Source organism: Kryptolebias marmoratus, linkage group LG3, assembly GCF_001649575.2.
Source record: "Kryptolebias marmoratus isolate JLee-2015 linkage group LG3, ASM164957v2, whole genome shotgun sequence".
Lineage (NCBI taxonomy): Eukaryota > Metazoa > Chordata > Actinopteri > Cyprinodontiformes > Rivulidae > Kryptolebias > Kryptolebias marmoratus.
The window spans coordinates 18,807,167-18,827,566 of record NC_051432.1 but is presented as its reverse complement, the minus strand read 5'-3'; the positions used below and the strand labels follow the sequence as shown (position 1 = coordinate 18,827,566).

Here is a 20,400-nt window from a genome sequence, read left to right as displayed (position 1 = left end):
ATTTTCACTGAGATGGAAGCCTTTACGTGACACCCTTATGTGTGACATTAATTAAACGTAGGAAGAAAATGCAGGAAAAAAAGGACGTACGGGCGAGTGCAGGTGTTGTTTCAGTGTCAGAAGAAGACAGAAGCATAGGGTGCACTCATGTGCAGTGATGCCTGGACAAATATGTGTGTGTGTGCGTGTGTGTGTGAGGGCACCACATATTGACTCCATATCTATTTTCACGTAGCCTGAGATGAATCCTTTGAAACGCTGCTCGTATAACAGACCATCGCCAGCCACGAATTGCAGAAACATTTTTCAAGGGTGTATTTATCTTCAAGGTCAGGCCAGCTGCTGAAGTCTGTTGTGCGTGCATGGATGTGTGTGTGCATGCGTGTGTGTGTGGAAGAGGATTTGTGGACTGTGAACATGTATACATGTAAAATAAGGAGCTGGGTGTGTGCATTTTGTGTATTGTCTCTGGTTGAGTAGGTTGCCTTCGTGTTAAACTTAGAATATCACGCTGAAACAGAAGAGCACTGTAAAAAGTCTGCTGGTGAAATATAATAAGTCATTAGGTTCACACACACACACACACACACACATGCATAGACAGAAATAGAAGAAGTGAGACTGACAGAAAGCATCAGCAAACACACACTTTGTGTTTACCATGTTGACAGCTGGTTACCATAGGAACCATGTAAGAGAAGAAGAAAGCCGAGGAGTTAACTAAATACTGATCCTTCATGCTGAGCAGCCCGGATGGTCAGAAAACTTTAAACTTGTAGACACGCAGACCATAGTCAACAAGTGTAAAATATTAACAGGACACAAAAATGTGAATTTTGTTTAAAAAAAAAAAAAAATACAAATAATTGTTCTGTGATTCCTTTTTATTTACAAAGTAAACACCCAATATTTTAGCAAAAACACAAAAATATCCTAATTTTGGTGGAAAAGGAGTTTTAAATTCTTCTAGATCCAAAAGTTTGCAAACATTTTCCTCGCCTAAAGAAAAGCGTTCAGTTTGTTGAGTCTTTTTTTTTTTGTTATTTTGTGCTTGGAAAGTACATTCCAGGCTCCTCTCAGGAACAAAAGTGCAATATAAGTCACTTTTCTTTCCAAACAGTCACTATAAGGGGACACAGGCCACACAAAGCCACTGAGATGACCGCAAATGGCCTGCAGGCCACACTTTGGACACCCCTGCTTTAAACCATAAACTCACCCCACTGAGGTAGAAATGAACTACAATTAAAAATGTTTAAACTCGAGTTTTAAAAGACAGAAGCTGAGAAAAGAGCTTAGGTGTTGAAACATCAACATCTACATTAGGAGTGTTGTGATTTTTTTTTACTTTAGAATTAAATTAATAATTCGAAGATTGACCGCTGGCATATACACTTGGGGAACCAAAAATACTAATTTATCCTTCTTATCTACATGGAAATCACACAGAGTTACAAATAAGCAGATTTTCATCACATTGGTAAAGACTCTGACACTGAACCAACCTCAACATTAATCGTTCGTTACTCAAGCTAAGCAACACTTTAGTTGCATTTGCAATTTTCCATCCCTCTGCAGGAGTTATTGATGGAACGGTGCAACCAACTTTTTTATTGATTGCAATAAAATGAGTACAAGTCCTTATTTTGGTTCTTTAAATACTGTCTAGTTCTTTTATAATCAGTGAGCCCAGCATCACATTTTCCTTCTCTCATAAAATAACTCACTGCCTTCTTAATGAGTTTGCAGAAAATCTATTACAATATCCAGAAATATTAATGAAAACATGCGTGTTTCCAGTCTGTTTTCCAAATATAAATTTGCAAAAATGAGACAAATTGGCTTCCAATAATGATTCACTCTCAATAAAAGAAAAAATAATAATTTGATTATTTTGAGGCTGAACTGTTTTTATAAAGTTACATAAAAGCGTTGCTTTACCAAAAGAACACTTTATATTTTGAATAGAAAATAAGTGTACCCTTTTGTGAAAGGTTTGCTGTATTTGCGAAGCAGCACCAGCAAAACCCCATAATTATTTCTGATGCACTACAAGATGCAGTGAAAAAAGAATGAAACGTGTCGAGCAACTTGTCACGGCCGACAGGAGCTCAGGCTGAAGTGACGTCTCTCTCTCTTTAGTCACATTACTCAAAAAGTAAAGACGCACAACTGAGCAGGTGCAAAGAATTTACCCCAAAATGACTCCGAAACACAGCGCTATGACAAAATACATGCATGACATGAACAGCCTTGTGAGCTTGTTACATTTACCTAACAGTCAATCAGATGTACAGTACAGTGCAGAAAGTTTAAAATCACCTCTTATTTCTTTATATTTCACATTTTGTAATCTGCTAAAGTGGTCTAATCAGCAGTTCTCCAGGCTTTCTGAAGGTCTTTCAAAGTGTTTCTTTGGACTTTTTATCTGTCCAGTCCGTACACCTGACCAGGACAGAATATTAAAACTGAGGTGTGGACAAGTGGAGGACAAAAGAAGATGTCTCAGTCCTAAAATAATGTACAGCAGATGAACAGCATCTGAGAGTCATGCCATTTGGAAAAAAACATTTTTGGTCTCAGGATCTGATTTGAAATGAATTCTTTTGCTAAGCTGTCTCCTAAACACAGGTCAGCTTGATTAAATCTGATGTCTCATTATTTAACAGGCTGCCTGTGTAACAGGCCAAAGACTTTGGTTCATTCCTTTAAAAAAAAAAACAACTCACTGTCTCCCACACACACGAGGAGTTTTATTAGGACTAAATATACAACTGTAACTAACGTCTTGTGGTGCAGATTTGGAAAACTGTGGGACTCCCTTCTCCCACTCTTGCATGTATTTTGGTCTGAACTCAACTCTTGAGGTTGAGAGCGCTGCTGCTGCTGTCGGTTGTTTGCATACGGAGATTTAAAAGCCTTGCTGTTTAAAAACGAGTGGATGCAGCATTAAAAGCCTTCAGTTTGAGCTATTCAAACGATTGAAAGCAGCTCTGTTTAACTCGCATTACTGAGAATGATGAGAGGAAACCATATGATGCCAGATGACAGATATCTGTCTACTCATGCCAGCAACTCACCTTAAAACCATCAGCTGATCCATTGTAACTGTAGAAACACTCATTAAAGCAGATTTAAATGGGTTTTTTTTTTTATTTTTCATCATGATTCTTGACCAAAAATGAACATATGTAACACCCAAGTGGCCAAAAATGAACATATGTAAGTGAGAATAATATTTCCAAGATGTATTTTCACAGCTTTGCCCACATGCAAGTTTATGCTGTAAAGATTTCAGATAAGAAGGGATCAGGTTGATTCGGTTTTTACTCTACAAGCCGACACCTGATATTCCTCTGCTCCCCAAATCAGTACAGACAATGGGTTCCCCTGCGTTTATTTTTAGGCCCAATATCTGCTAATCTTTAGGTCGGTGGACATGGGATACCCCTTTAATATTGCTACTGCAGACACACACACACACACACACACACACACACACACGTGTTCGTAGCTACTGCTTGCCATGACCTAATGCACCACCTGTCGCTGAATAACACATTGGTCATTAAAAACACATTTAATTCTTCTCGCTCTCCTCTGTCTGTCACTGTCCCTCTCACTTTCTCTCTATTTTCAGTCGGATCCGTGGAGCACACTGTACGTCTTCTATTCACGTATGAATCGACTTCACTGTACGTGGTTATTGCTCTCCTTGGTTTTACTGTCACTTCAGGGTTTAGGATTACTCTTTCTTATTTATATCCGTGCCTCTGCAGGCAGCACTTCATTTATTCCACTGTTTCCAGGGTCAGTCTCATTACTTTATTATCTCGCTTGTCCTCAGAGCCTTTAAACTTGTCAAAACTTGGTTCATTTACTGCAGCGCCTGATAGAAACCGACCCATCTGTAAATATCTTAAGACATTGCTCTTTCTTCCCCCTTCTTGACCCTCTCCCCTCCCCAACAGCGAGCGCTTCCAGCATGTTGTCCTCGCCATCTCACCCCTCCCATTCACATATTCTTACAAAGCTGAAATGTGCTGAGGAGGGGTAATTCAACCGAGGAGAAACTTAATAAAGTCGCAGGGCAGGACTCCGACGGGAAGAAGAGGTCAGTGCAGGATATGAGAGAACAGAGAAAAGTGATTCATTTTTCATCATCTATAGTTCAACAACACAATTCAAGTTTGTTTTTTTTAGCTTTTCACCAGAAAAGAATCATGTCATATACTGGCAGACTTTCACAATAAACCGCACTAAACACACACTCAGTTCTCAGCAAATGAACTCATATCTATAATCAAAGTATTAAAGTAAAAAACACAGTAAAAAAGAAAAGGCTTAAATATGTTATATAAGGGTAAAAAGGCAAACATAAAATATGTGCTGGACAAAGTTATCAGCAACATTTTATTTGATTTAACTTACACAATCGAAGAAAACTAAATATGACCCGTCTGTTCCTTATGGTGACTTTATGGCATCAGTTAACAACGAACATAATAATAATAATAATAATAATAATTGTTGACTGTTTCCCAGTTTCTGCTGCATAAAAACACACAGTTAGGAGCTCCAATACTAGGGTTAAAATTTTCAAAACGCCACCAATCAGCTTTAAGCCTTTAGAAAAAAAAAACAAAAACTAATGAGATGGACCTTTTGACTCAATACAAGTCAAAAAACTTAAATGTTTCAGCAGTGTTGTCAAAAATCTTAGAAGTCTGAGAAAGGGTTAGGGAATGGCTATGCTACCTGTTGTGTGATACAGGAGTTTCTCCCGGTTTATGTTGAATTCGATTGTCAACAACAAAACTGGAAATATTGGTGACTTCCTAACATTTTATTTCAAAGAAGATTTGATTCCCCACAACACCACTTTGTGAACTAAGCTGTTTTCATCTTCTCTCAAATGGTTTGTACTTATGGGCTGAAGAAACGTAACTTTTAGAAGAAAAACAATCATCTGAAGCCAAAACTTTTAGATCGCATTTGAAAAGTCGTAAAATGCCAGTAATGGCAATGGTTACCATGAAGCCTCATACTTTATAAATGACAGGATCAACCCGAGCAGGCGATAGCAGAAAGGACAGATGTGTCTGACAGAGCAGAGAGAGAAGTCCCCGGTGGAGGTGAGCTCCAAAGCAAGCCAGATAAAGCGTATTATTATTATTAGGCCAACTGTGTTTGCGTCACGTCTTGACAAACCCCTCTTCTCAAAATAGAGAGGTGGGGATGAGGTTGGGGGGGTACGTGAGACAAGTGATGTGTTTGGTGGCAGCTATAAAAGTCTTATTGTGTCCTCTGCCCCCACCTTAACTTGCTCATCTTACTTCAGTCTCCAGACCTTCTGTCTTCTCCGGCCTCCCTCCATCACCTCTCCTCTCGCCTTCTTTCTTTCCTTTTCTCCGCAGTAATCCGCCCATCCTTTCAGGTAAGACAGAACAATATCAAATGATGTAGCAGAGAACGGCTGTTAGAAAGTAAGCACACACATAGAAAGCAGAGGCTGGCAAATCAGAAGCCTGGGCTGTGGGTCGTTGTGAAAAGAAAATTGAACAATAACAATCACTTGGATGAACCGTGACAAGCAGATATGCTGCAAATGAATTAGATGACATTCCTAGTTGTTGGGGTAATAAAGTTAAAGTGACAGCCAGTGACAGATTTTTTTGTAGAGTGTGTAACAGCAGTGCTTTGGGTTTAAACCCCTGGCTGAACGCTCTGCTGAAAACGCAGAAATATGATCACAGTCGTCACCAACTTCAAGTGAGCAATGATTTTGTATTACCATGCAGCCTGTCTGTGAAACAGCACTGGACCAAAACAGTTAACTAACTAATACCTTATTTTTAGGGAACACATACAGGTGCATCAACAGAAAAGGTCAAATATGTTCCTGAGAAGTCAATGCAGCTTCTACGGCGGGGCGGTCTAAATGGGGTTGTTCTATCCGCTTGGTAATGTTTTTACTGCCTGTCATTACAATGACAGGGTAATGTTAGAAGGGCGTCAAATGGGTCTTAGCTCAAGTGTCAGCAATAACAGGTGTTAATATACAGAGTCAATGCACAGTAGTAGTGAAGCAGTTCTATTATTGTTATTTACTCGGATCTTCTACCCCGATACAAAATACTTTATGGATAAAATAGACATACTAGGACCTCAAATTACAACGACTAATTGGAGGAGATTGATTTGTTTGTATCCTCTCTGGCCTGGGAACGCCTTGGGATCCTCCAGGAGGAGCTGATCAGTGTTGCTGGGGAAAAGGCTGTCTGGGTTTCCCTCCCGGACCTGTTGCCTCCACGACCCAACCGACCGCAGATAAGCGGTAGAAGATGGATGGATGCACGGATCATTTGTTTGTCTACTTATTGTCGAAACTTCATAAAAGTGTGCTTTAGGACTGCTGATTTTCTTTTTCAGCGGTTAAGTGCTTTATCTCTGCCTCCCCCGGACAAATAAACAACTTTTATAATAGACCTCAGGTCACTTTTCTGAGAAAACACAGGTTTTGACATCTATAGTTTATTTATAGTACACTTCAAGGCCAGAATTGCCTTTCGATCCGCAGTGAAGATTTGATAAATTGATGCGTTTTGGTGCTAAAACATAGGGTCACCAATCCTTTGCAAAGCTTATATTCTTTGCTGTGGGATAAATTGCAAAGCCATCTATCTTTGGGACATTTAGAGCTTCAGTGAAGGTAAAAGTAAACATTTTGGCTTTCTTGCTGTAAGGCATTTTTAACAACATCAATTATCTAAAACCCTGTAAGTGGTAAAGTGGAAGATGTGAGAAAAATTACGCAGGCTGAAAAGCACTGGCCTCAAAATAGTTAGCATGCTGTATAAAATGTAAATAAAAACTCAATGCTGGCAATTTGGGAATTCTTTAAAACTTATTTTAAATAGAAATAAGATTATTTTGTAGTTCATAAATAGTTAAATTCTATTTTTTGTCTAATATGGGGTTTCAGCTGCTTAATAGTCCTGGGTTTTCATTGGTAAATGCTATAGATTGCTTAAAAAAAACAGTTTACACATTGGCCAGGTTTAGTTTGTCTTACTATGAAGTCGTGTTTTTTGACATTCCTTTGCTCACTTTCAAAAACCTTAGGTCCAAAAGTGAGCAGCACAACTTCCCCATCTTACCTGTGTTTGTATTTTTTCTTTAACTTATTTTACAAGTTTATATAAATCGAAATGTTTATATAAATCACAATGTCCACAAAAATTACAAATATTTATATGTATCAATATTTGTATTCAGTAATTTCCTAATAGGCCTTAAGGGGGTTTGAAAATCCCCACATCATCACAACTTTTTAAGGATGCTGTAGTGAGGTACTCGCCCTGCCCTCTGGGCGCACTGTGTGTGTCTTCACCTTTAAACCCACTGAGAGAACATGAAGATCCAGAACAACTTAACAGGCTGGAAGTGTCGGTAAAAGTTCACAAAAAGGGGAAATGGGAAATTAGCTGAAAAAAAAAAACTTTCTGTCTAAACCAGATGGACCGAGGCATCTTAATCTGATGACTTTCTATTTTCAAGCCACTGTCTAATAGCTGGGGATAAACAGCACATCCCTGGACATCTCAGAAAGAACTAATTGGCTCTTGGTGCCAAAAGTCAGACACATGATAGGTGTCAAGAAAGTTGAGAAGAAGAAGAATGGACCCAGAGAAACAGGATGACTGCACATTTCTGTTCTTATTCTGTCACTTTGTCCTTTGGGCGGGGAGGGGAAACTTTTTGTTGGACTCAAGACAGTGCAACATGCAGACACTGAGATGATGAGTGACGGCCAGGACTGTGCAGGTGTCAGATATCAGCTTCAGCACCAAGCGTTTGTGACACACAGACATCCCACTGCTCCCATAGCAAATACACCAAATTCATCAGACATCTTTCTTGGTAACAGTTGTTGCTAATTTTTCAAAGCCGATTAAAAGGGAAACAAATAGTTCCTTCAGCTCAACTGTGACACCTAGTGACATTTAAAGGCTACTGCAGGGCACAAGTACTCAACTTACTTGAGCAAAAGTTCACTTGAGTTATTCATTCTTAACAACATGCTTCACTTTATACTCATTAAGGTGATCAATACATGAATAAACATCAATTAATAATGTATATAATGGTGCAATTCTCTACTCCTGTAGTATTTGTATTGTGTTAGATAAATGTTATGTGTTGTTATCATTGTATGTGACAAAAATAAAATGACATTTTAGGCGATCGGGGAGAAGTTAGGGATTAGGTGACTTGCTCGAGGACACCACGACATATAGGCATGATGGGGAATCAAACCTGCGACCTTCCAGTCCCAAGACAGCCACCCTGATGTTTTGTGTGATTAAATCTTCTCTTGAGGTTCTAAAATGTTCGCTGCCGGTCTCATCAGGGTTTGGATTCTTTTAGTCTTTAAGTGCATCGGTTCTTGTCAACATACTTTATTTATTTATCTTTAATAACTTTATCTCTGGTTTATTCTTTAACTCTCCACACATTTACAGGCACGTGGGCCATTAAGGGCTTCCTTTTTGTCATATTTTCTATCCAATTGCCCCTTTATGTGTGTTCATATCTGATGTTTTCTGCTTTTTAAAATGATTTCTGACATCCCACCATGTATGCTCTCTTTGTTCCTCTCTACAGCTGGCAGAATGGTAATGACAGATCTGTTAAAAGCTGAGGACATCAAGAAAGGTCTTGATGCCTTTGCAGGTCTGTAACCATTTCATTTTTCTCCACGTCAATATCTCATTCCCATCAGAAAACAGAGCAAACAAAACAAAGTGCACGACATCTTCGAATCCTGAGCTTTATAATGCAGATAAGGTTCTAGCCCTCTAATGTTGTGGTGGTTTAAACTGCACACTTTACTTTAACTCTTTATAGCGGCAACCTTTGACCCCAAGAAGTTCTTTGAAATGGTGGGAATGAAGGCCATGTCAGCTGAAAACGTCAAGAAGGTCTTCCAGGTTCTGGATGTGGACGGTAGTGGGTTTATAGAGGAGGAGGAGCTCAAGTAAGAATCCACAGCATGAATACACGTAGCGCACATCGTCCCGTGTTGCTCTGAGGTGATCCTTTTCTGCAAAACCCTCGACTGTTCGCAGGTTTGTACTGAAGGGGTTTTCTAAAGATGGCAGGGACCTGACTGACGCAGAGACAAAAGCATTCCTCCAAGCTGCTGACAAAGACGGTGATGGCAAGATCGGCATTGACGGTGAGAGATAGGAGAAATGGGTCATAGTTTAATGCATTTTCTATTTAAAAAAAAAAAGAAACACTAACGAATTAAAGATTTTTCATTCCTGTTGATATGTGGATGTTGCAAATTATAGCAAAGTTTGATGCAACCAAAGTTGCAAAGACATTCGAATGTAGAACCTTTTGACAATAAATTGTCTTTAAATATAGTGCTAATAAAGTTTATGAGGTTTGATTTGCAGGACCCCACTGTTAGACTGATTTACTGTTAAATAGGTTGCAGTAGTTTCTGCTGGTGGTGATGAAATATTGAACATTGTAGGTCCATATTTGACCCTCCTGGTGCACATTCTATAATTTGTAATTTTCTTTGTATTTTCAGAGTTTGAGGCCTTGGTGCATGAGTAGGGGGCATCTAAACCCCCTTCTTCTTCCTGCTCCTCATCGTCCCTACATTCACATTTTATGACTGCCACCTTCAAGCGCTTCTGTTCTCCCGCCGGACCCCAAAAAAATGGAGTCAGAACAGGCCTGTTCCACATAAAACACTAATAAAAACAGGCCAATGAGGAGTCACCATGAGGGGAATCACAGAAGCATAAAAGGCATCAGTTTCATTTATAATTTTTCATTTTTTATATATATTTACCCACAAATGCTGTATGGATTTCAGGATTATTATTAATGACTAATGAGGAAAGTTTGTGATCTAGTCTAAAAACAGGTGGTACTAGTGCTGTGAATGGTGTAGATGTTCAAGACTCCTTTAATCTCAGTTTTTTCTTTTTTTTTTCATCTGTTTTACATTCAGTTGTGCATTTTGTCTCAACTATTTTTATTATTTTTGGATGCTCACATATCAGTTCACTTTCTTTCCTCTCTTCTTCCTCATCTAACCTCCCTAACCTTATTTCTCTCACCTCTATCCCTTCCTCCTCCTCCTCCTCCTCCTCCTCACTCTCTGCCTCTGACCACGTGATGTAGTGAAAAAAAATATCATTTATAAGGAGAGCTGTGAAGAGAGAAGACATCAGTAAGAAATGACAATAAAAAACTTTTGAAATATTGTGTCTATGTGTATTTTTACTCACTGAGATCACAAAACAAACTCACAAAACATACAACTGAAAACTTAAAAAAAAATATATCAAATGGGCGCAAATTATGCTTAATGCGTTTGCTTCATTTGACCATGAATAAACAAAATGATCAATACAAATTTCATATCCAGAATGTAGACATAAAGTGAGCTGGAGATGGAGCCACTGAGCAGAGAATAAAAAATAGGGGGAACAAGAAGTCAGATGAAGCCCATAAATAAAAACAAAAATAAAGAAACAATTCATCTTTTTCCTTTGGACAACAGTGAGGCTGGTTATTTGATTATTTATCAGTCTTAATGTGAATCAAATCAGATGCTGGCTGCAGCTTAGAGCACTGAATTTTTCTAAAACAGTTCCTTTTATATTTTCACCACAAGAGACAAACACAAAACAACATACCCATCATATTGATGGCTGCACAAAAAGTTTGGTAAAACAAATGTTCCAGGTTGTGATTTTAATAAACTGGAATGTAATAAAGTATTGCTTTTGCCTTTTGGTACACAAAGTCCCTCATCTTAACTCACTCACCGTACAAAATCTCCTCAAACGTTTGCTTCTGTCCATCAGGCTAAAGACCTTAATATTTCAGTGATCTAAAAACTTGCACGTCCAGCCTCTGTGTGTTGATCTCACGGTGTGCGGCGCAAACCCTGACCGATCAGTGGATGTGAGGAGCAGATCTGTCATTGGTCGTCGTGGGGCGAAGCTTTACGGTGGCAAATGGGTTTGTGCCTCTGAAACGAGAGTATGATGGAAAATGTTACACAATACTGCATGCGCTCAGCTGCGTTCCGCCAAAACACACTCACCTGATCCAGGTTAGGAAACTGACACCACACTCACCCCATTGAGGAGGCTAAATTTTCACTTTTGGGTGTGCTACATGCTTCACAGGTCAGTTTTCTACAACTCAAAGTGTTTACTGTTTTGAAAAAGGTGCAGCAGGAATTAGAGCTCGTCTTAGGTGTTAAGATGGCCGACACTGAATGCAGAGTAAAAAAAAAGACTAAAGCACAGTTGAGTACATACAACCTGTCCACCAAACTGTATTCTTACTGGTAAAAGCTTCTGAAATAATACTAAAATGTCCACCAAAACCCAAACAGCAGAATAGCTTTACTTAATCTTTTCTTAGTTCTTTAGCAAAACTATTTCTGCAATAAAATATTATCTTGTGATAATTTGTAACAAAATGTCAATAACATTCTGATATTTTGCTCACTTAAAATCTGGGAAATCCAAACTGGTTTTGCTTTTTTTTCCCAGTCTGAAAGAAAAAAGAATTACCTGGGAAACAGAGGGTTTTCAGGTTGCCCATGTGGTGATAATGTCTAAGAAAGGAGAGGTTTGTCATCCAGTCGTTAAAATTAAAGTACTAGAATTTGTTCATTAAAAAAACAACAATAAATTTCAAAATAAAGCACCTGGACATCAGACGGTCCGTCTCTCTTCCGATCAGGGTTGGGAGAGATTGGTCGGAAATCTGCGGAGCCTCTTCTGGGATTCAGACTCTGTGAGGGTGGTGGAGCAGGAGGCGCAGACTTAGTTTCTACTGCTGGTTCTGCCTTCTTCTCAGGGACTGCAGAGATCAGTCGGACGTCTACAGACGCTCTACGGTTAGGCGTCACCGGGGGAGGGATAACGCCGGGACTCTTGCCCTCTGATTGCTCGCCGTAATTGTCCTGCAGATTGTTCATACTGTGGCTTTTTAGAGAACCGCCACTGCGAGGGTCAAAGAGTCATATGTACAGAAAATTAATAGTGAGCCAATAAGTAAGAAGGAGCTGAAACATTTTTGACAAACAATAACAAATGCCAAAGCTTTTCCTTCAAGTTTTTATTTTATTCTTACTGAGAAGTAACTTAACTATGTATTGAGTAATACTGAGAAAATTATTTCTCTCAGAGAAGCATTTTGTCATCTAAAAATTCACTCCTGACATTCTGTTGTGCAGGATGACAGAAACTCCCACCTGATCGCTAAGGTGTTGGAGAAATCTTCATCAGAAGCCACATAAGCAGCAGGGAACCAGCCCTGACTGACGGAGATAAAACAAAACAGATCAGACAACAGAGATTCATAAATCTCAATAGCTTCATTTATATCTTAATTTCCGTGAACAACTGTATACTATTAACAACAGTTATTGTATTTTTCAGATATGAAATGATATACTGGTGTGTAATAATGTCAACTGTCAAAATATCTCTATTATAAATCAGACTATTATTTTACTACATGGGATACTGGTGCGATTGCCAACTACAAAGTCTCAAATAATCCATTTTAAACTACATCTAATATATGTATGTTTACCTCCGTACAGTAAAAGTATAAAAACAATGTAAATGCTGCCATGACCATTTTCACAGAATTAGGCGGTGAACCAGCATTTAAATAAAAAAACCCAGGTGAACAATAATAAGACTGTAGCTTCTGCACTTGTACGAACGAGCAGAAATAACTGGTAAATTATCCCACCGCAGGCTGCTGTCAGTGCGTCCGTACAGCCAGCCATTGCGCGGCTCCTGGACCAGCACAATGACCGTCTCTCCTCTACTGAAAGGTAAGAGCTTTGGGTTGGACGAGGAGGGGTGAGACACCAGGGCTCTCATGGGTCTTCCTCCGCCCAAACCCAAAGACTCACCCACTGAGCTGGAGCGGGAGCGGCTGGGAAGGGGAGACGGTGCTGGAGGGTCAGAAAAGAAGCAGTAAGAATTAGAAAGGGAAGGAAAAATAATAGAATATGGGAGTATTTCAGGTATACATGAATGATTGCTACAGTTGTTTGACTTCAGATCTTGTCAACTGTTAAAATACAGCAGATGAACGTAAGTAAGTCTAATTCTCACCTCTAGAGGGCACTCGACCCAGTGCCAGCTGCTCCCTCCTGGCCCAGGACATATCCTCATCTCTGGCTACTGTTTGCAGCAGAGAGCTCACTGATCCTCGGAGCTTAGCAAACACATATTACAGATTATAAAAAGAAAATAAACACTGCAGTCTCCATTAAGTTTTTTTTTTAAATTACCTTAAAAGCCTTAATTACGACTTTACAGGAGTGAGAAATGTTTCATAAATCAAATCATCAAGCAGGCGCACTGGCAGCTCAGACAGGCACAGCTTTATTACAGGCCGTTAAATGTGTTGGATACTAATATAGCAGAGTTATGTCCGCTATGGATGAAAATAATTAACTAAACCAGATATAACGCCAGTACCTGCACCTCTTGATCCAAATGGTTGGGAGTTCGGGATCTGGACCCTCTGGTCTCGTTCAACTTCTCTTTCCACCCATCTGCTTTTTGCTGCAGGGATGCACCGGTCTGAAAGCAGAGAAGAGACAAGAGAGCCTCATTAAATCTCAGCCCAATCAGATAGAAACAAGATTAGCGCACCAGGAAATTCAATAATGCACACAGAGTTCAGTTTTATCAAATAACTAGGCAATTAAAATGATGTAACAAAAAAAAACTGCATTGAAACTCAAGTATTGAATGGATAAATTACTAAAGGAAGATAGGAACAGGGGCACTAAAGAGAGAGCAGAACCCTCTACTGGTACAAGGCTGTAATTGCAAGACAAAATGTTACGTCAATTCAAAAACAGTCTAATATATATCATAATATATTAATATTATTGAGGTGAAGAGTATTCAGTCTGTTGAAGTTTCACATATATTGTGTAACCTGTCACTATAACATAGTCTGTTTTTATGTTAATTAAAGTTGCTTCAATTTGTTAAACCTTGATTTGCAGCAGGTTATTATAATAATAACTTGAAACTCAACTGTTTTGCACATGGATTTACCATTAAAACACTACAAAGTCAGAGCTTCAGCAAGGCTGCACTGAACTCACGCTGTGGGGAATTTAGTTTATCACGCTGTAACGAAGGATCGGTGTAAAATTAATGTTTCTATACCTTGTTTATGAGAAACAGCAGTGACTGGGTGAGGCCACAGTGCTTCTCTGCCAAGAAACGATACCTCCTCTCCTCCTCTTTCAAGATCTCCTGCTGGCTCTGCCTCAGGTAAACCATGTATTCACTGTTCTCCTACAAAACAAGCACAAAATACACACTCAGAGGTTCAGAGGCGCCACTGCTGCTGAGCCTGGTGTTTGCGTATGTGTGTGTACCAGAGAGTCTCTGTATGCTCCTCGTCTGAGCTGCTTCTCCAAAGCCTCGGCCTGGTTCCTCACCTCCAGCTCATACACCCTGCGACTACCCTGCAGCACAGCAAACATTATTCCTGAACGTGTTTGTACGGGGGGGGCGGGGGTGCACTGAGTAATGTTTGTGCTGACGGGCTGTTCTGTCTCCTATTGACTACCTTTAAAGCGGCAGTGCAGCATGTCACAGTTCAGCTGACTCATTCTTAGTTAGTTATCAAGTTGATACGAGAACTAGATGCTCTCCTGTGGTTTGAAACAGCTGTTAAATGCATTCGGGCTTGTTCTGAATTCAAGAGGGCAAGCTGTCAGAAAGTGACTATTTTGACTACTGTGACTGTAAATTTGTGGGGACAGAAACTCTGCATTATTTTAATATGTCGACCGCCCATTAACATCTCTGAGATTAATGTGTGAATGCATTTGACAGTCTTCTTTTAGGTTTCTGATTCCTGTGACATTTTAGGAGTTCTCAGTTAGAGAATCACATTATTAGTTATCTTAAACTTTCCTGTTTTAGTTAGTTTAGGGGTTTTGTACAGAGAAATCTCAGCATAATCAGACAAACAGAAGGAATAATCTTATAGTCCTAAACTACGTGCGAGACCTAAATACAAAAACCTTTGTTTCCAAAAACATCGTTGAGAACATTTTGCTGCCTTGTAAAGAGTATTCTGTCTATCCTGTTTATTATTTCACAGCTGAGGTAAAAGAAAATGCACAAATAATTTACTAGTAAACTCACTTCAATGTACTCCTCATCTAACTTGATGTTCTTCTCCATTGTTTGCAGCACCTCAATTTGAAACCACTGAAACTGCAGCAGGAAAAAAAAGCTATTAAACTCATGACATAACAAATCATTACTAAAACGGCCTCATTGTTTAAACATTATTGCCTTAATTGTGTAATTAGCTGGATTAACTAAATCTATATGCAAATGTGCTCCTTTTGAGGTCTAATGTTCAGTTTCTAGAACCATATTTATTCCTAAAAATCCACTTTTAGTCACCAAGCTTGTTAAACACTAAGAATTGTACGCATTTACAGTTTGGTGATTTTTTTTTTTTAATAGTTTTTAACTTTTAATTTTGGCTAACGTTTTTAAGATGCAGTTAATCTACATGAAACAAGGACATGTACTGACCACTCCCTCCATCTCTGCAGTGAGTCTCCTCTGTGTTTCGGAGATCTGGATCAGGACATCCCCTTTTTAAAGCAAAAACAGACTTGATGGATCGACGGCAGACGGGACCAACACACGCATCAAAATATCAACAACACCAGTTGAACATTATGATGTATTCATAGGCCTGAAGACATACTAAATTTTAAATCAGAACTATGTTTTTGTTAGGATTTTTATGTAGTAGAACAAAAAAAATAACCCAAAAAAAACAATTTAAGTAACATTTTTATAAAGCCTACGCAGCAACAGACTCTTTGTGCTAAGAAGCAATTCTTTGAGAAAGTTTTGGTTACTTGATACTTTGACATTCAAGTCATCAAGACTTTTTTGATCCAACAAACCAAACTGTTAAGAAGCTGGAAGGTTATCATTTTTTTTTAATATTATGGGTGCCTCTGGCTGTTATCTATTGTGAGCAAGCTACTGAACTGAGTGCAGCTGAACGTGTGTCCTCATTAATAATTCAAGGGCTTCCACTTCAGAGGGCCTGTGTCACGCTGTGCCTCCCTGACCCTCTCACTTAGAGCAACCTAAAGCCTAGAGAAATATTTGTTATGTTGTGCTACGCCTTACACTTTTAATAAAAACGTGTGAACATGATCATGATTAAAGCCAATGCAAGGGTCAGAATACTTAAGCATGTATCAGTACTGCATGCATGATACTGTGTACACATGAAACATGTAAACAAAACAAGAGCTATATTCATTTTTATGATTTAGAAAATGGTGCATTGTTAACGGGGCTTGACATGATCAAGACTCTGGTCCTCTATAAACACACATTTTTGATTAACTTAAGGAATACTGGTTGAAACACATTCAATAAGCTGTTACAAATATAAACACAGACAGACACCCTCTTACCAAGAGAATGGGATGAAAGTGTGTGAACGGCCTGGTCTCCCATCTTAGCCACAGCACTGAAGTAGGCCTCACTGCAGACGGCTAAGGCTGCAGAATACACAAACGCACAAAAAGCAGTTGTCAGATGAACATTTAAAATCCTCAGTACCAGAAAATGTTATTACCTTTATTACAATAGCCTCACACATTTTCAAAGTGCTTTTAATTGGGTCAGTTGGCTTTTATTCTTTAGGAACATCAACTTAGCACTGCTGACAACTGATATGTGATTCTGGTCCAGGAATAGCTTCATGCCAGAGGGTTTAGTGTTACCACACTGCTCTGTGACTGATGGCCTATTGTTGTCTTACGAGAACGAGCAGCGCATTAATGATGCATGGGGCTCAGCCACTTACCAATGTGATGAAGACTGGAAAAAATATCAGAAAGTAAAGTCTAAACTGACATGTTTTGAAGGAACGAAAATTTTGATTTTGATTAATCATCAGTGATCAATCATTAATGCAATTGCATAGATCTCCTTGTTACTTATTCTTAAATATAAGTGTGAGATTCTAACAAATTACCAATCCTTGTGCGAACAGGAAATATACACCATCATTTGCAAAAACCAAATTATTTTTACTGACACCAAATTGGGTGTTCTTTACATGAAGCCAAACAATAGAAGAAAAAAAATCTCTCGTTTATAACACACATTCCCCTGATCGATCATTATCTCACTCACCTTTGAAAGCTTTCACATAGCTGTTTCCAAGTGCAACGAGTTTCTGAAGACCCGGGTTGAAATGTTCCATCAGGTTCTGCATTAAACCAAGAAATACACGCGTTAAAAAGAGCAAGCAGCAAAGAAACTCAGAAGAACACAGAAATACTTCCCACGTTTTAAACTGTGAACAAAAAAATCAAGATTAAAAAAAAGTGAATTCAACTCACCGAGTAGACACCTAAAGTTGATTTGTGCAACTGGTCACTGCTGACTCCCGACATGGTGACCAAATATAAAGACAAGGTTAAATTTAACTAGGCAAATAAAACCGACAAAGACTGTCAGGAAAAGATGAATCGTCTACAAAAAGTCTGCGTTCCCATTCAAATTTCTGAAAGACGGTTTCAACGGGCCCTTCTTTTCTCAGAGTCTACAGAGAAAGTCACCTTCACTCCAGTCACACCCTTTCTGCTGCCGATCCAAAACCAATAACACCTTTCCCTCCCCCTTTTTTCTAAATTACCCCATTAACGAGCTCCTTTGCTGCCTTGTCACCACCTGTTTTAAATGGAAAGAGAGAGCAAACATGTGCAAAGGGAGTAGGTGGCATTGATATGACCGGATGAATTATTGATTCATGACCTGAAAGAAAAGGAGGACAGCCAGACATCCCTGTGACGTCTGGATTCACACCTGAGGGAGCATCTGAACCGAGAAGAAACCAGCTGCTGCCTTAAAAAAAGAAAGATGTCCAGTAGTTGATTCAGCTGGATTCAAAGGCAGACAAAATTAACATGGACGTTTGCTGTTTATAATTCAAACACAACAAGAAACACTAAAATCATCACTTTCTGTGTTCATTAAATTGATTTGTGGTTCTTTAGGAAGCAGAAGATCTGGGATTGGGAGGAAACATTTTCCAACAGTTCTAGTCTGACATGGAGTGTGAGAAAAAGATTAAGAAGACATTGAGTAAAAGTCGAAAGTAATATGAATTTTATTTCTGCTTCCAGGTAAGACTAGAATGTCAAAGGCAGCTTCATAACAACACTTCAGTGAAATTCATGGCACTGTTCTAAAACACGTTGATTCTTGGCTTTACCAGGTTTGTTACAATTTGAGTGTTCAGTGTAAATTTAAAATAAGATGTTTTTTTTAATCACACGCTGCAGAATTTGAGTCAATCCAACTCATAAGGGTCAAACAGAACTGGGATCATAGACAGCACCAATGTTTAACAATTGTGTTGATGAGCAGTTAAATCTTTTCTGCTGTCATGTTTTTATTAGTATTGTCTCACCCCATGAGTTGTTTTGGCTCATCATTAAATAAAAATAAAAGACATTATGGCATTTCCCTCTATTAGCGTTTCTTCTAAATATGTATTATCCACTGTAAATACACATTATCACCAGTTAACCTATTCACACACGTTAACAAAAACCTGCTTCTAAACACAAAAACAACCATCTGTAACAGATATTTTTGCGCCATCAGATTTGGACCAACTAACTTTTCAAGTGGATGACATTTTAAAAGGAAAATCTAATCATATCTTTTTGTGATTTGAAATTTACTTACATGTAAAAATGGATTTTTATCACTAAAATTAGTTGAGGAAAAAGAGAACAAACGCTAACAAATACAAAGGTTACTGTCAGCAGACACACAGCAGTTTACCATTTACACTGGAAGGCCTGAGTCAAGCTTTGTTAAGTTGACATATTGAGGCTGAACATCCAGGGCTTTGTCAGATTTCACAGAAATCTTGTCAGGGTTGTCAAATGGGAAGAAACTGCAGCAGGCAGAGTCGGTGCTAACTGTTTCATCATATTACAAGGAAAACAATATCTGATCATATCTCAAAATGTCAACAGTAGTGGGATTGAGCCAGCACTCCAAAAAGCTACCCTTCTATTTTAGTAAAAATGCATCACGCATACAAGAATGTGCTTATGTTGAAGTAAGTGTCACAATTAGGTAATCATGAAGGGCTTTTACAGTAAAATAACTTCACTCTTTTGTTGAGCTCTGTTCATAGCTGAAGTGTAGCAAAATATCTGCTCCTGGGTTTGACATTAGTTGAAGGAGCTCAGCATAAATACAAAAGATAAAAGATGGAGGCGTGACGCTGCTCACTGTTCTGCGCTCTGTTTCAAATACGCAAGGTCATCATAGATGACATCCTCGGCACGGCCGTCCTTTTTCTGTCGCTCCTGGCAACGGGTTACAATCTCCAGCACAGTTTTCAAACGTCGGCTGAGAGCGGCGAGGTGAGGTTCGGACAGCAGAGGAGCCACCTTGTGAAGGGGATCCTGGGACAGCGAGGCTCGCATGACATCGCTAATACAATACTGAGGCAAAGAGAGGAGACGAAGACGCTGCCACGTGGAGTGACGGATTCTGAGGGAAGAGGAAAAGGGGGGGAAAAAAAAGGTAAAAATGAGGTCCAACAGCTTTGTTAAGGTGAAGAAATAACAAAGAAAAAACATTATTTTGCCATATTATTTGTTATTTCTTGATGTTTTGTGTAATGCTAAGGAGATTTTCTAACACTAAGTACATCACATAAATGAACCTGCCTGTGGGACAGTGTACTGAAAACAAAACCATAAGATAAAAGATACCACAGCAAACAAGAGATAGACTTAAAACCAAATTCACAAGATCTGGTCATGTTTATTTGTACCTGCAGCACTGTTCGAGCGGGGCTAAAATAGAGGGTTCATCTTTTGAGTGACGCCCAAATCTGCAGACAACAGACCCAGTGTGAGTCACAATAACAGTCAGAGCAAATGTCAAAGAAAGACAAGCTTTGACAAGCATGTTACTGTCAACATGCGCTGAACATAAAACTCAATAAGATGCTCCAGTACTCACGCCCTCCCGTTGTCAAGGTGGAGTAGGAAAGTATTGTTGCCAAACTTCTCAAAAGTTTCATAGTGATGCCTGTCCATGTTACCTACAAGAAAAAAAAAACATGGTGACATGTATAAATAGTTTTAAAACATGATTTTTTTTATGCTTACTGGGTGTGTTTGTGTGTTAAAGAAAATCTGCCAGTTTAACAGTAAGCACTTTAATGAAAAGCTCGTTTTAAAGTGTTACAAAAAAGATCAAACAGAAACAC

General features: G+C 39.0%; 3 protein-coding genes across 4 annotated transcripts in view; 1 reads left to right on the top strand and 2 right to left on the bottom strand.

The window, feature by feature from the left end:
- Positions 1 to 5,286: 5,286 nt before the first annotated feature.
- pvalb7 (parvalbumin 7) lies at positions 5,287 to 10,288 on the top strand. Its single transcript, XM_017407526.3, has 5 exons — positions 5,287 to 5,437; positions 8,668 to 8,736; positions 8,911 to 9,040; positions 9,132 to 9,241; positions 9,608 to 10,288. The coding sequence occupies exons 2-5, from the start codon at positions 8,676 to 8,678 to the stop codon at positions 9,631 to 9,633; spliced, it is 327 nt and encodes a 108-aa protein (XP_017263015.1). The 5' UTR covers positions 5,287 to 5,437; positions 8,668 to 8,675; the 3' UTR covers positions 9,634 to 10,288.
- On the bottom strand, positions 10,001 to 18,114 carry baiap2l2b (BAR/IMD domain containing adaptor protein 2 like 2b). 2 transcript variants are annotated; one of them, XM_017407485.3, is made up of 14 exons: positions 17,498 to 18,114; positions 17,289 to 17,364; positions 16,562 to 16,648; positions 15,654 to 15,715; positions 15,252 to 15,323; positions 14,474 to 14,563; positions 14,259 to 14,390; positions 13,554 to 13,658; positions 13,185 to 13,287; positions 12,814 to 13,021; positions 12,305 to 12,370; positions 11,756 to 12,053; positions 11,619 to 11,662; positions 10,001 to 11,065 (listed from the first exon to the last, which is right to left on the bottom strand). In XM_017407485.3, the coding sequence occupies exons 1-14, from the start codon at positions 17,549 to 17,551 to the stop codon at positions 10,990 to 10,992; spliced, it is 1,473 nt and encodes a 490-aa protein (XP_017262974.1). In that variant the 5' UTR covers positions 17,552 to 18,114; the 3' UTR covers positions 10,001 to 10,989. The 2 variants fall into 2 exon arrangements, with proteins under 2 accessions (XP_017262974.1, XP_017262982.1); XM_017407493.3 differs by having other exon boundaries at positions 13,560 to 13,658.
- Positions 18,115 to 18,243: 129 nt separating this feature from the next.
- LOC108232337 (extracellular serine/threonine protein kinase FAM20C) overlaps positions 18,244 to 20,400 on the bottom strand; it is a 33,303-nt gene continuing 31,146 nt past the window's right edge. The window contains exons 9-11 of the mRNA XM_017410115.3: positions 20,151 to 20,232; positions 19,960 to 20,019; positions 18,244 to 19,673 (exon numbers count right to left, since the gene is read on the bottom strand). Coding sequence (XP_017265604.2) covers positions 19,406 to 19,673; positions 19,960 to 20,019; positions 20,151 to 20,232 — 410 coding nt within the window. The 3' untranslated portion in view covers positions 18,244 to 19,405. The remainder of the gene's footprint in view (positions 19,674 to 19,959; positions 20,020 to 20,150; positions 20,233 to 20,400) is intronic.